Here is a 14556-nt window from a genome sequence, read left to right on the forward strand (position 1 = left end):
TTTTTATTTCCATTAACTAGTCACTAGGTGATGGTACCTGCGATCAGTCAGTCCATAATTTGGCCACCAGGTGGTAGCACAGACTCCTGATGGCTTTAGGCACCTGTCACCAGGTGGCAGCACACACTGTTTTGGTTCATTAAATTACCACTATGTGGCAGTACCTGCAGTCTGTCAGTTCATATTTTGGCCACCAGGTGGCAGGAGTTTTTTCATTACCACTAGATGGCAGTACCTGGAGTCAGTTCATATTTTGGCTATCAGGTGGCAGCACCCACTGTTTTGGTTCAGTAACTTACTACTAGGTGGCAATACCTGCAGTCTGTCCAATCATATTTTGGCCATCAGGTGGCAGCACCCACTACCTGATGGCTTCAGGCACCTGCCACCAGCACCCACTGTTTTGGTTCATTAGCTTACCACTAGGTGGCAGTACCTGCAGTCCATATTTTGGCCACCAGGTGGCAGCACCCACTGTTTTGGTTCATTAACTTACCACAGTGAGTCTGTTCATATTTTGGCCACTACATGATAGCACCCACAGACTTCAGGCACCCACTGTTTTGGTTCAGTAACTTACCACTAGGTGGAGGTACCTGCAGTCCATATTTTGGCCACCAGGTATACCCTAAGTCTTCTAAGTATCACCAGTTCGGCATCTTTGACACAACCCTAGAGGAAGCCGACCTAAACCGTATCTGGTTTCGAGCCACCATCTGTTTTTCGGCAAAGCGCTGTTGTCACTTTTGCGTGCAGTGTTTAAACATCCATTCCTTCACTGTGACATTTTACTCCCATGGTCTTTATATTACTTCCTCTGTCCCATAATTATTGTCCGGTATGCCAAAATAGTAACTTTTTATTTAGGTTCTTTTGGATACTTGATCGGCCAATTTGTACTGATCCTTGAGTAATAACACTGTATGACACATTCTCATGTTTATTTACTACTTCTGTATACACCAATGTCACAGTTTGAATATCGTACAATTATTATGGGACAACAAACAAAAGTGTACCGGACAATAATTATGGGACAGAGGGAGTACATAAGACAACCTAGCAAAGACAAGGAACCAGAACCTCACCTTCAGTAATCTCTAAAGAAACTGAATTAGCAACATCTCATTTAGTCCACGTGGAGTTGACGAGAGCAGTCATTTCTTGGACGGACACTATTGGTGGCAAAAGGTTTCAGGGGAGGATTTACTGGACTCCACGTGGACCTGATATATGGTTGTAAGGGGGAAAACTGATCTTTCGGAACTTTGTTTGAAGTAAAGTGAGGTTGCTTTGGGGACCAGAACTATACTAGCACCAACCAGATGGCAGCACAATCTATTCTAAACCATGTGTACAACTCAAAGTTCATGTACCTTTCATAATTAATTTTTATTTTGAATTGAGAAGTTATCAAATACATACTTATTGAAGCACAAGAGTACTTATTTATTTATTCTTGATACAGTATATTGGTAAATTGCACCATTTACAAATAGACTTGAAACTTTCAAATTTATGAAGTAATAGAAAATGACCACATGCTTTCAAAACATCTAAATTCATGCACTACATAATCAAACTCCTGATGAGTACTAATGAAAGATTGGCAAACAACTTACCTTTTAATCAATTAAATATTCCCTTCAGGCAATCCACTATCAAATTGCAGGATTTCTACGGCATTCATAAGACTAGAAACCTAATTATACATCAGATTTCATATTCTATGCACTATTGCAGCTGGCTTTAATCAAAACCTCCATTATTTTAACATTTATGATAAAAATATATCAACTTTTATATGACTGCGCAAATATTAATGTACTACTAACACCACCAAAGATAATAATTTTCAAGTGAGGTAAATAGTTAACATCATATCAGATGGTATGACAGCAGTTACAGTAGCAAATACAAACTGCAAAGCACACTTATCCACTATCAACACAGAGTGGATAAAATTATTTTCAAATAAGATGCTTCAAATTAAAAATGAAATTTGACATTCAAGCTTAAAGTTCTATAAAAACAAGGTTCTCAAATTGTAAAAGTTATTGGCAGTAAAGCACCCTCTACTTATGCTGTGCTTAATTTTTACATGTAACAAATGTTTTCCTGTTTTTAGGAATGGAAGATGCTCTATTGCATTGATAAAGTGTATTCAAAATTGATTGTTTTGCCACTTACACAAAACTTGGCAAGATATGTACATTTTTACTTCGTAAGTGCAGGTAATATTGCCTATATTCATTTAAAAAGAAACCTGCATTTTATGCACGGCAATACCACAGAATGTACATTGACAATGTTGATTTTCTTCAAAATAATTTTATATGGGGCTTCAAATGCACAATATTAATAAATTCTATAGTAAATATTTGTGAAACATCTTCCAGCTTTGCTTCTGCAATATATTAAATTATTAACATATTTAATGAGCAACTAGTTCCTACATATGGCAACTAGAACTTCCATAGAAGCTTATGAACGTCTCTATTAGCCTACATAATCTGCCATTTGCATCAGACAAACTTACAGTAATTTCTATTATGTTGCCCTTCCATTTAATAGAACACATTGACTCGCAATCAAGTGTCACAGTGTGATCTTTTAGACATGCTACACACTAAGACACTAATGGAAGAAAAGGTGCACCATCTCAATGATGATAATGAAGTAAAAGGATATAGTATAAACTGAAACATTCACACTCGTACTTTGTATAACACCATAAACTAAATAGGTTACGTATAAATCTGCAATGCAAAAATTCCACTATAAGTGTTTACTCATTAATACTATTTAACAAATGCATGCTGATAAGATGACAGGGAATATTAACAGGGAAAAGTTTCTTTGCTACTAATTCTTGGTAATAAGAGTTAAATTTAGCAATGGTCATTTTCTACTTTCATTTCCAAATGTTGTCATTGGAATCTACTGTATACATATACAGATACATATTCTTTTCTATCATAAAAGAGCAATTAACAATTTGACATACAAGCACTGACAACATATGTACATATTATACACACACAGTCTGTGGTCTACAGAACAAAAACTGCACAAATGTGCCATTAAGACTTGAACCATACTACAACTAGTATGTTAATTTCTACGTACACAAGGGAAGGATCTGCTGCTCTGATCAGTTGAGATTCACCGAGGATGAAATTTCTAGGTAAGAAATTGTTTACAACAACGTCTAAATTATTCTACAAGCTTGCACAGGATCAATCTCTATGTAGTCATATGTGGAGAATATATGTGTAGTACTTGATCTAACAGAAACGAAGAAGGGTACCGAGATTTACAAATCTAAACTTCGTGATTTCATTTTACATTTAGCCATTTAAAATTCTCTACAATTACATTGCAGGCTGCAAGCAAAAGGGTATGAATGCAAACTATTTTTTCTCTATTTTGAAATACACTTCTGTGTCTTTATATGTACACTTGCTACTGTACTTAAAAAAAATCCTAACTTGAAGCAAATACTGGGTCATTAGCACCTCTCATTTCTTCTCTATTTTACATCTATAAATAATTTGGCAACAGTCATGAACATGGCGATACACTGTGAAATTAAAATTTGTCCACGGAAATGTGGGAGGAAAAATATTGAACTTATCTTTTTACATCGACCAACACATCAAATACTCATCGCTTTTCATGATGACTTTATAACAATTAAAAACAAATATGCAGAAAGAAACAACTCTTACTGAATAAATTCTCTAATATGATAAAGAAATACAATACAAAAGAAATATACACGTACTCCCTGTACCGCCAATATGAATTTTTAAAATGAATTGCTCTTCAATCCATACTTATCACAGACTTATTTTCCTATCAACTGTCTATGCAATGTACAACACATTAAAAAAATATTAGAACTCAACTGAAGATGTGCTTATTGCATTCTGCTAATTACTATCAATTTACACCATTAGTTTTGTACTCTATTCCTTCTGGTCGCACCTCATTTCGCAATACAAAAAAGTTTCAGTGTGACTGAATGTCACATGCAAAAAAAAAACACATCACGTATTTCCACATCATCACCAATTGTCTTTCAGGAACAAGTTCTTGCACTTTTCAACACTCGGAAAACTTCACTGCAGTCTTTGTAATTATGCTATTATTATGCAAGAAAGGTGGGTGCCACATTTTTAGTGTTACAGTGTCTTTTTTTTTTCTTCAAGATTTACCTTGTATGGAGATATGCAGATGCCATTCATGCCAACACGAGCTTATCATACCTGAGACTTTGGTTATGCCTAGCTTCAGATCCTTGCTTCTCCTCCCTTGGGAATGGGCGTGGAGCCTATGTTAACAGCAACTGTTTCGCTAATCGTAGCCAAGTGTGCAGTGGGTGTTCCACTGAATCGTCGGCCCATTATCTTCAATGCTGAAACTTTTGCACGTTGGTATGCTGTTACTGTGTTCAGACCCAGGAATCTATAAAGAAAACAAGATGAGAAGCTATAATATATGAGCATGAGTATTATGACTGTGATGGTAAAACAGAAGTACAAAATTACCCTGAAATGACAAAGCAATCAGCGAATACCTCTAGCCAAGAACTAGGACAGGATAAAATAGTTATGCTGATCATTTTATCGTTCCAAAAGTTCTATAACTGTAATCTCTAATTGAATGCACAATTCTACCATTTTTTGTTTTGTTTTGGTGAACATATCCTGGTTACATAAAATAAATTTCAATTTGAGAGGGTACTTCAAAAGTAAGTCTTATGGTTCTCTCGGTGGTGGAAATGTCCACTGTGACGATAAGACACTATGATTAAGAATATAAACACAGTCCCAGTTTTTAATGTAGTCCCCATTCAGGTATGTGTCATACAATTGACCCACCCCATTCAGGTATGTGTCATACAATTGACCCAGGTTGAAGAAGTCCTTGTAAAAATTTGTATCCTGTATATGTGTGCAAATGATACATTTTGCATTCTTCAAAGCTGGGAAGAAGTGGAAGTCCCTGTGTGTCAAGTCAGGACTTGGAAGGAGAAAGGGGGGTCCCAAGTCCAAAGCAGCTCTACATTGTCACGTGAGGTTGTTGTTGCTGCGTTGTGGCTCTTATCACCATAAAGCAGAACACAAACTGAGAAGGCCTGGTGTCAATCTTTGAATTGCGCCTGTACCTCACACTTCATGTGACACCTTCAAGAAAGTCCAGCGTCAGAATACCTTCATCTTTCATCCAAATCTGCAACATACAGCACTGCTCATGGCTGGAAAACCGCATACCCCTCCAGAAAAAAAAAATAAACTGTAGGGTTGCTACTCAGTCAATTATATGGAGCCCACTTCTTGTGTGAATAAAATAGTGCAATCCCACACTTGATTTAGGTTTTCATTGACGGCAGAATTTGATTTTCACATATTATATATTAATAATGTGGTTAAGATTATTTTTGTAGAGGTGTATTTTTTGTTTCATGATATCATGTGTGAATGAAAGAAACATTAGTAGTAAGAGAGATTATTTTCAAGGTGTCAAGAATTGGATTCTCAATTTGTCCACTATAAATAGTCAAATGCACTGGGCTTACTACATTTTATCATCAGATACTTAACTATACTTTAAATATCAGCACTATACACACTTTCAGGAACACATACATTCACTTTTCAAGAAGACTGAAATATTGCAACAACCTATAACAAACAAAGGGTTGAACCTTCCCTTCCCTCTCTTGAATTATATCCAACACCAAAATTTCTTCATGGCAAAAAGAAAAACAAATGTCTTACCTTACGCAGACATATTCTATGAGCAACGCACTGCCTGCTGCCAGCATTCGAATGCCTGGGTCATTAAACAACTGAATAACGACCCATGCACCGGCAGCAGACACACACATGCATGTCACGAGGGCAGCAGTTTGCAACCAGTGCTGAGTAGTAAATCCATACTGCCAGATGAGCCTTGATCCCCTTTCAACCTCGTATGGTGAACCACATACTTTGCAGCATAAGCTGTCAGGGTTGTCGGAGCTCTATAATGAAAAAATAATGCAAAAGTATTAGAGCCACTTAACATTTTTTTTTTTTTTTTAAATTCACTTGTCATGTTGTTAATTTTTAAATTTTATACAGCTATTTTTTAAATGATTTTTACAGTGCTCAATAAAATTTGTTACTCGTTAATAAGTTCTATCATTTGATACAATATTACCTTATAGGTATGCTAGGTTTTATTCATTTGGCTACGAGGGAGCCTTAATGTCCGTCCAAAATTAAAATTATAAATACATATTGTAACATCCCAGTTATCAAAAATTATAACTGACTGAAAAAAGAAATATTTCATTGCAATTTTACAAATCTGTTCGTTTCTAAAGACAATCCATAGAAATTATTAATTGTCACGTATCCTCTGTACCTTGCAGAATGATACTGGTCAATACTAAGTGTTGTCTCAAATCTTCTCTACATTAAAAATTAAAGTGCTTTGAATTAACATAAAACTGCGTTCCTTATTAGAACAGCTAACAGATCACTGTAAGCAAAAGTTGGGCACAATCATTTGCAGTAAATAATACATCATGCTGGAAAATGCTAGCAAATAATGCAAATTCACAAATTTCAAGTTTAAAAATGATGAACTTTTAAATGAAAACTACACAATGCACAAATCAATAACTCTACTACATGTGTTTTCAGAATATTTCTCTGAGGAGCTAATATTGCTTAAAATATCAGTTTTTCCAAAATATATTCATAAAACTCTGAACAGTTAAAATCGTTGAACCTGAACAAAATCAACATCAAAGATTTTACAGAATCTATTAGAAAATGATGTGTCCATTATGCTGAAATGACAAACACAACCAACATAAAAAAATTCCCTCAGAATTTCTGTTTCCCCACCTGACAGTTTTATTTTTCTAATGCAATTTCTGTAATGCTCATAATGCAGGACACACAGAGAAAAAGAAAAAGTTGGTAACCTTAGGTTTCCCACTAAGTCTAGAAACCACATTTTTAATTCTATCCAACAGATTCCATGAAAAGAAGTTAGAAAAGTAATAGGAGGTACAAGTTGCACTTACTTCGACAAGCCAGCGTCGCAAGCAATCATGGTGGACAGTGCTAACGTCTCCTCGACACTGGCAGGGCTGGATGAGAGGTCCTGCATCCAGTCTCTCTGCGTCATAGCAAATCCAGCAATCTTGAGTACGTTCGGATGTGCCATCTTCACATGGTGATAGAAGAACGGAGGAAGTTCATTAGTTATTTAATTGTACATATGAGTTGCAAAATGCATGCATTGTTGTACAGTTCATGCCACAATAAAGTAAACATATGTCATTTTTAAAAAAAAGGTAAAAGTAAAAAGGAGCTTGGGGTTTTCTGGGAACAAGCATGTTGGGGATTTTACTTGCAGTTTAAATACTAGTAAAAATTTCACGGGACATCTGCAAATGGCCTGTAAATGCACAGTTTGGGAAATTTGGTTAGTAATGTGTTATATTTTCAGTACTTGTATTGGTAATGAACTACTGAAAATGCATGAATAGTTTTAATGCTACTTTGTTACTTGCATTGCCTTTATAAATTCTGAACGGAGGATTTATCTACCACGACAAAACGCACCATGTTTGTGTTAAAGTTGTACTGTGAAAACAGATGTGATAATTTTGCAAACAATTACATGCTGAAATGAACAATGCCAATTTCTAGGGAGGGTCGACAGACCCCCTCCCCCCACACACGGAAGCAGGTACACAGTACCTTTCTTCTAGTAACTTACTCATCTCTGTGTAAATCTTTGTGAATATGTGTAAGAAACACATTTCTTCACTCGGAAACTTACAATACAAATTTGCCTTTTGAGCTAACAATAAAATTCTAATAACATATTTAGCATAGCAAAGCAGACAAAATCTTGCTTGCTTCAAATTTACTTTATGCTCAGACGGACTCAGGACTGGATCTACAGTCTCAGATTCAATCCAAACCTTACCTACCAGGAATCAATCATGGCTCCTTTATTACAAAGTGACAGCTTTAGCCACTAGGCTTTAGGATCTTTTTAGGGGGGGGGGGTAGATCCACCATGCTACTGAAGAATTGGATGTGACCACAAACACTTTGGTAGTATTGCAGATAGAGCTAGACGTGCAATTGTACAGTTGCAATAGTTTGGTCCAAAATAAAAGAAAAATTTAACTCGGTGATAGACTCGACATTCAGTCCATTACACACAAAGGCTGTCACAGGGCATACAACTTGGTGCTTACTGTTTACATTCAATTCTCAGAAGTATTCAAATAATATTGTGATGAACAGCCATGATAATTCTATGTTTAGAAAATAATATATTTATAAATTAAATGATACATATTAACAATGATTCTTATTATGAAAATCATGCCAATGTGAGTTTACCAAAATACACCTTGGACATTTTCGCATCACAACTGCAGTTCAAAAAAAGTCAGGACAGGAATTAAAAAGAATTAACTGTCTTGACTAAGTCAGGAAGTTTGGTAGACTTGCATCAATGGTTATAAAACTAAAACTGCAAAATATTGCAGATTGCAGACTTTTTCTCTCCACAAGCAGCACATTCATTTACGCAAGGACAAAATCGAAGTTCTTGCAAAATCTCACAAATCATCAATGCTATTAACGTAGGTTTTGTAGATTCACATTTAAATAGTTTATAGTTTGAGGGGTCATGGACCCCTTGCCCCCCCCCCCTGGGTATAGGTCTGCACTATGGTAGAAAATGATGAATGCAAAACGTTTCCCATTGTTGAAATTGATGATTGTGTAAGAGCTTATCCTCATAGCCCATGAATTCCATAAAGCTGGATGAATGTGTGTTTCAAGAGTGTCAAAATCACAATTTATGGTCTTCCATATGATTGTATGGGAGCTGTGGTCCTCTAGTTGGTAGGGCATCTGACTGCCATGCAGGAGACCCAGGTTCAATTCCAGGATGGCTGATCTAAGGTCGATTTTCCTGGCTTGTCCCCACCTAAAGCGGCTCTGGGGCTCATCCAGCCTCAAATGAATCCGTACCTGGTGGAGGGGGGGGGGGTAAAGGCAAGAGTGTGATGCTGATCACATCAACTCCAAAATGGCCATTATCAAAAATGTATGGGGCCTTACACACATATATCCCTCTATGTATGCCTTATGGCATGGTGCAAAGTGCATGAGAAACCCGGGACCCCTTGATTGCAAGGCGACGACGTTTCCACTATGCCATCGGGGAGGCTCAAATGGGGGAAAATCCAGTGTACATATCTCTTACAGTTTCCAAGTTATTAGAGATCAAATTTAGGGTTGAGCGACTTTTGAAACGTGCTGTAGTAGTCTATGCTATAATTTCACCCATCCCATGTTTTTTTTTTAAAAAAAAGATGGGTCAAGAGTCAGTGGCGTATTTAAATCGCAGAAAATGGCACGAGAGGTGGCATCTAGGCGTTTTGGACCCGAAACTTTTTCTTTTTCTCCCAGCCGTTCCTTAAGCACCCACATTTTCAACACAAGTTAGATAACAATAGTAATAATAGTTACAAATTAACATAAAAACGGACGAAATTATTGTTTCACTTTGTTCCGATTTCTTGGATTCTTCTTAATTTCGACGAACAGTTGAGTGTCATTGTAAACATACGTTACTCTGCGCAAAACCAGAATTACGCCGGGTACACCAAAAAAACCTTTGTGTATTTTGAATAATGTGAGCAAAAAATATAATAAAATTCCAGCGGTATATTTGCAGTAGTGCAGCAGGGTTCCGTTTTTGCATTCGACTTTTGACGGATGCCGCATAATACAAACTTCGTACACGACGACGACGACAAAAAAAAAAGCCATACTGCAATATCCAATAACAATTGGATCCATAAGAGCGCCATGCATGCGATTTTTGTGGAATGTCGCAGGATGACAAATGTTGAACTGTGACATCCGACAAAAATTGCATTCATAAATTAAATGTTTGTCCGACAAAGAGTCTGGTTAAACATAAGGCCTCACTTGTTTTCATGTTCCTTCAGAATGTCTGACAAAATGCCGTACTACGACGTCCGACTTGGGTTGTGGTACCCCCCCCCCCTTTCCGATTTGAAAGCTCTGCCTCCTAAATGACATGATATCAGGTGGTTTATCAAATTTGTCTGCTCCTCTAGAAATTTCTCCCCCACCTCCCCGCACTTCTTGTTTCTGGCACCGTGGTTGTGTCGGGTGCATAAAAGGGGTTTAAAGTTGACGCTGAGGCTTAGCAACAAGATTTCCGTTCCCCTGCAATTTTTGTAAAAGCCAATTAAATGCATCGCATCAACAGTTCAACAAATGAATAATGTCGATCAAAACGGACATTTCCCGGACTTTTTTTGACCACCGAAATTCCCCGGTTTGTCGCCACGCTACCAAAACATGAAACGTTTTCCTTTATCATCTTTATTCAGTGCTAAATGTATGCTATTCCTAGGGACCTTATCATGAACGAGAACTGCACACTGTGGCTTAACGTTGAAGTTTTTGAAAACGAAGTACCGTATTTCACCGCATAACCGTCGCATAGTTTATATCAACATTTTTCTGCAAAAAAGTAGAGTGCGATCATTATGTGAAGCGTTATTTCTTTTTTAAAAAAAATTGTGCTGGTATTGCCGCTATTAAAAATCAATATTAGGATGTACGGAATACTCGTGAATATACGTCAAAATTCAAGTCTAAATCGACGTACATAATTTCTTCGTGACAGTTTACCAAACATTTATCCCGTCTGAAAAAAACACTTAGTTGTTATTTATTTGTGCATTATAGTCGTAATATTAAAAGCAGAAAATTTACTACAGGGTTGCGAAGTACGGAGTCACAAAATTTAAACTTCAGTGTTCGAAGATTGTGCGCCGCTATCATTGGTTTCGTTATCTGATGCGCCGATTACGTGGTGAGAGAAGAGAACAAATGATTATCCACTTTACTTTGCGAGTTTTTATCATCTTGGTCGATCTGTATGGCTCCTCCTGCTTTATAATGTTACTAACGCGCCAAACATGCAAAAAAAAAACTTGTAGAAAATTACTTTTGGACACCCCTCGAGAGGTCACGGGGAACGCAAGTGGCTGGCTAGGCCAAGATTGTTTGCTTTCATGTCACGCGCCAGCCGAAAAACGTCCCTATAAACCTGCCACACCCGCGGAGCGAGATGCGTAGAATCCCACAGAAACCACGGTACTACTACCGTGCATAACTGAAGGTATCGGCACAACCAAGTTTGCTGCTCCTTCAAACCACTGCTAATGGAACTTTCCTTGCACTTTTACGTAAAATCTGAACAGGGAAAAACTGTACTGTACCCAAGATCTATGACTATACTGCAATCCAGTGGCGGTGATTTGGGGTGGGGGCTTTTTTTTTTTTTTTTTGCACTCGCAATATGGCATCTTAATACTAAGCCTTGGCTACCAAGAGAAAGTAAACTGTCCTTCCTGACAGTACACCACTAACCTTAATTTAATTAATCGAATTTTTAAGGCCTTAATTGTCAGAACTTGCTGTTTGAACAAAGCACGTTGCCCTTCCTTTCTTAGAAATATATGCCGAGCTAACGTCCCGGTGGGTCGCGCCCTGTGGAGGGTGGCATCGTAAATTTTACTAGGGGTTAGTGCCTACATATATATTTATTCGTGCGATCTATGAGGTTTTGTTAGTGATATTGTAAGTGCCGAATCTGCAAGCGCCAGACTAACGAGGCTTTGGCGCCTGCACGCTGAGCCAGTATAACCCTCTGTAGTACTAGTTTCATGTACGTAGATTCCATGTGTTTCAGATTGTCCTTTCATTCATCTCATCACCATTCATCCTCATCGTTGCGATTAAACGCATGAGGCAGAAAAGCGATGTTAAATAAAGAAAATCAGTCAATCAAGCAACCATTGTTGTGGACACCCGAGTGCTCATAAAAGGAAAATGAACAATTATGAAAACAAATTACAGTAGGATGTAATGTATTTTAATTGTAATTTCGATTTCAAACAATTGATAATTATAAAAAATGTTTGTTAAGTAATGTACTGTCTTAAGTAAGAACAATTTTAAATAAAAATATACGGGTAAATGAGAAACTGACGAAATTATATTTTTAGGCTCGCAATACTACTTAAGTACAGTAACGGACACTTCCGGGATGTAACAATTCTATTGAAAGTAAATTGTATCCTTACAACCCAGAAGTGTCCGTGACTGTACCATTGAGAAAAAAATATTCAGTATTGAAAATCACGAATGGTTTTGTAGATACAAAATAATATAAATAAAGTACCGTCGTAAAATTTGCGGGTTAGTGAACACAAGCCTCCCACTAAGGGTTAGTGTTCTAGGATTAAGAAACCATTGAAAAGATACAATGCGGGATCATTGAATAATAGTTTGAGAGCGAGGCGATATAAATTATTTGTATTGATTGATAAGAACCCACCTGGACTACGTATCAGCTTCCACGTATATTTTCTGGGCACTTTTCTTCCGCTTCTTGTACACTGCCATATGATCAGGCTACACCACGACATCTATACAAGTTCGGCGTTGCAACAACAGAAGTAAATCCATCGGGACAGGACGACACCAGTTAAGCCTAACAATGAGTGTGCGGAAAGAAAAAAGCTTCCCAAAAATGCGTGGGTTGGGCATCATATGTGTGCCAGGCTAATGTGCGCGCTCTTTTCTCGCCCAATCTATCACTGAACTCGTACGCTTGTTTTGAACATAGCTATGCTGCGTATCGACTTAGACTGGCTCCCCTGCGAGACCACATTCCTTGGGCACTCCAAAAACAAAGATGTGAATACAGCAGTTGCTATTGATTGAATAGGCAAGGTCCTGTTTCTATGCAACTTCCGTCGTTAACATTTTAGCATAGTTTTCTATTTATTATACGTACATTCGGGAAAGATAAATATAAAGGCACTCGGTAGATGACGAACACTGGCGATAACTATGTTCACTGAGGATTTGTTAATATTATACAGAATGAACTTAACATTATTATTCGTACACACGGACTTTCAAAGAAAATGCTTTAATATCTGAAAGGAAATACACTATTTTGAAATTGTTTCAAAAACGAATATCTCATTAGGAACCTAAAATCTTACCCAAATTCTGTATAACCAATGACAATAATAAATTAAATTAAACTGAAGGTAAAAAAGGTAAAGTGCTCCCCTGTGCATAGCACCACGCCATGAAGGCGTATAGGGGGTGTGGGAGTAACGCCCCACACTTTCTTGATCCGGTCGTGAGTGGGGGTGATGTGATCAGCATCACGCCCCTGACCGCCTTTACCCCCCAGGGTTTCCCCCAGGTACCCATATTATTCGACACTGGGTGGGCGCCGGGGCCGCTTCCATCGTTAGAAAAGTTGCCGGATTTGAACCGGCCGGGGATCGAACCCGGGACCTTGAGCATGGTAGTCAGACGCGTTACCGACTGAGCCACACATGAAATTTTTTAACAACTTTTCTATTCGTACACTTAATAATATAAAAGAAAAAAGTATATTCAGAGCAAACTGACTGACAGTTCTAATACTTTGATGCATATCCGTTGGCTTTAATTCCTGCTTGACACCTGCTCTTCATAGAATTAACCAGTTTCCGACATTTTATTTCATTTGACTTCCACAATAGTTTTCAACTCTTATTTGGACTTGACGCCTGCTTTATGGACTCCTAGGTGCATTACATTATAGAATGTGAAAAAACTCCCCATTTTTATGATTGTTTTTCATTGAAAGTTGGGGGCCGCGGCCCACTTAACCCCTCTTATTGGCTTTGGCGTTTTGATTCCTGCACGGTTGCATGCCCTGATGTTCTAGCTGCAAAACAAAAGTTACCCGAAGTAGATTGCTCAAATAGTCTCCCAGATATAACGTTTTTCTCAAATAGTCTAAAATTTAAAAATCGCGCGCAAAGGCGGCGGCCAGAGAGAGGTTCAAGGTGGAAAAAAATTCGAGACGAATGCGAGAGGACGCAAAGGTCTAGTCGGTAGGGCGTCTGTCACGCGGTTCAATTCTCGGGGTGGGTGATCTAAGGTCGGAATTTTTCCGGCCTTTTCTCAGCATAAAGCGGCTCCGGGGCTCACCCAGTCTCAACTGAATAGGTACCTGGGAGCAACCTTGGGGAATAAAAGCAGCTGGAGCATGGTGCTGATCAAATCACCTCCAAAATGTCAGAGATCGAGAATGTGCGCTATATGCACGGGTAAAAAAAAACAACAACTCACGTGAACATGAATAAATGGTGTTACCTCTCCGAGGTCTAAAACGAAGCTATCAGCCCTGAACATGACGTTTAAAACAAACAGTAAACTTTTAAAAAATCTAAATGGCCAACAAACAAACGTTCCTTCCTCGGTTGTTCCGCCTCTACCCACAAATGCTTTCGTTATTGCCTGATGTGAAGAAACCACAGAGGAGGGGCAAGATTGTTTTTTAGCTCTCCTTCCCGTCACACCCCTACCCCAGTCCCTTCCTAAAAATGAGACTACATCTATT

At 38.0% G+C, this 14556-nt stretch overlaps 1 protein-coding gene across 2 annotated transcripts in view; it reads right to left on the reverse strand.

Annotated features, from left to right (window-relative positions):
* Nucleotides 1–1373: 1373 nt before the first annotated feature.
* LOC145980386 (uncharacterized) overlaps nucleotides 1374–14556 on the reverse strand; it is a 117616-nt gene continuing 104433 nt past the window's right edge. For both annotated transcript variants that reach the window (XM_083113453.1, XM_083113452.1), the window contains 3 exons: nucleotides 7088–7230; nucleotides 5787–6031; nucleotides 1374–4470 (listed from right to left, as the gene is read on the reverse strand). In XM_083113453.1, the coding sequence (XP_082969579.1) occupies nucleotides 4296–4470; nucleotides 5787–6031; nucleotides 7088–7230 (563 nt within the window). In that variant the 3' untranslated portion in view covers nucleotides 1374–4295. The remainder of the gene's footprint in view (nucleotides 4471–5786; nucleotides 6032–7087; nucleotides 7231–14556) is intronic.

This window comes from Lepisma saccharinum, chromosome 27, assembly GCF_977018435.1.
Source record: "Lepisma saccharinum chromosome 27, izLepSacc3.1, whole genome shotgun sequence".
Lineage (NCBI taxonomy): Eukaryota > Metazoa > Arthropoda > Insecta > Zygentoma > Lepismatidae > Lepisma > Lepisma saccharinum.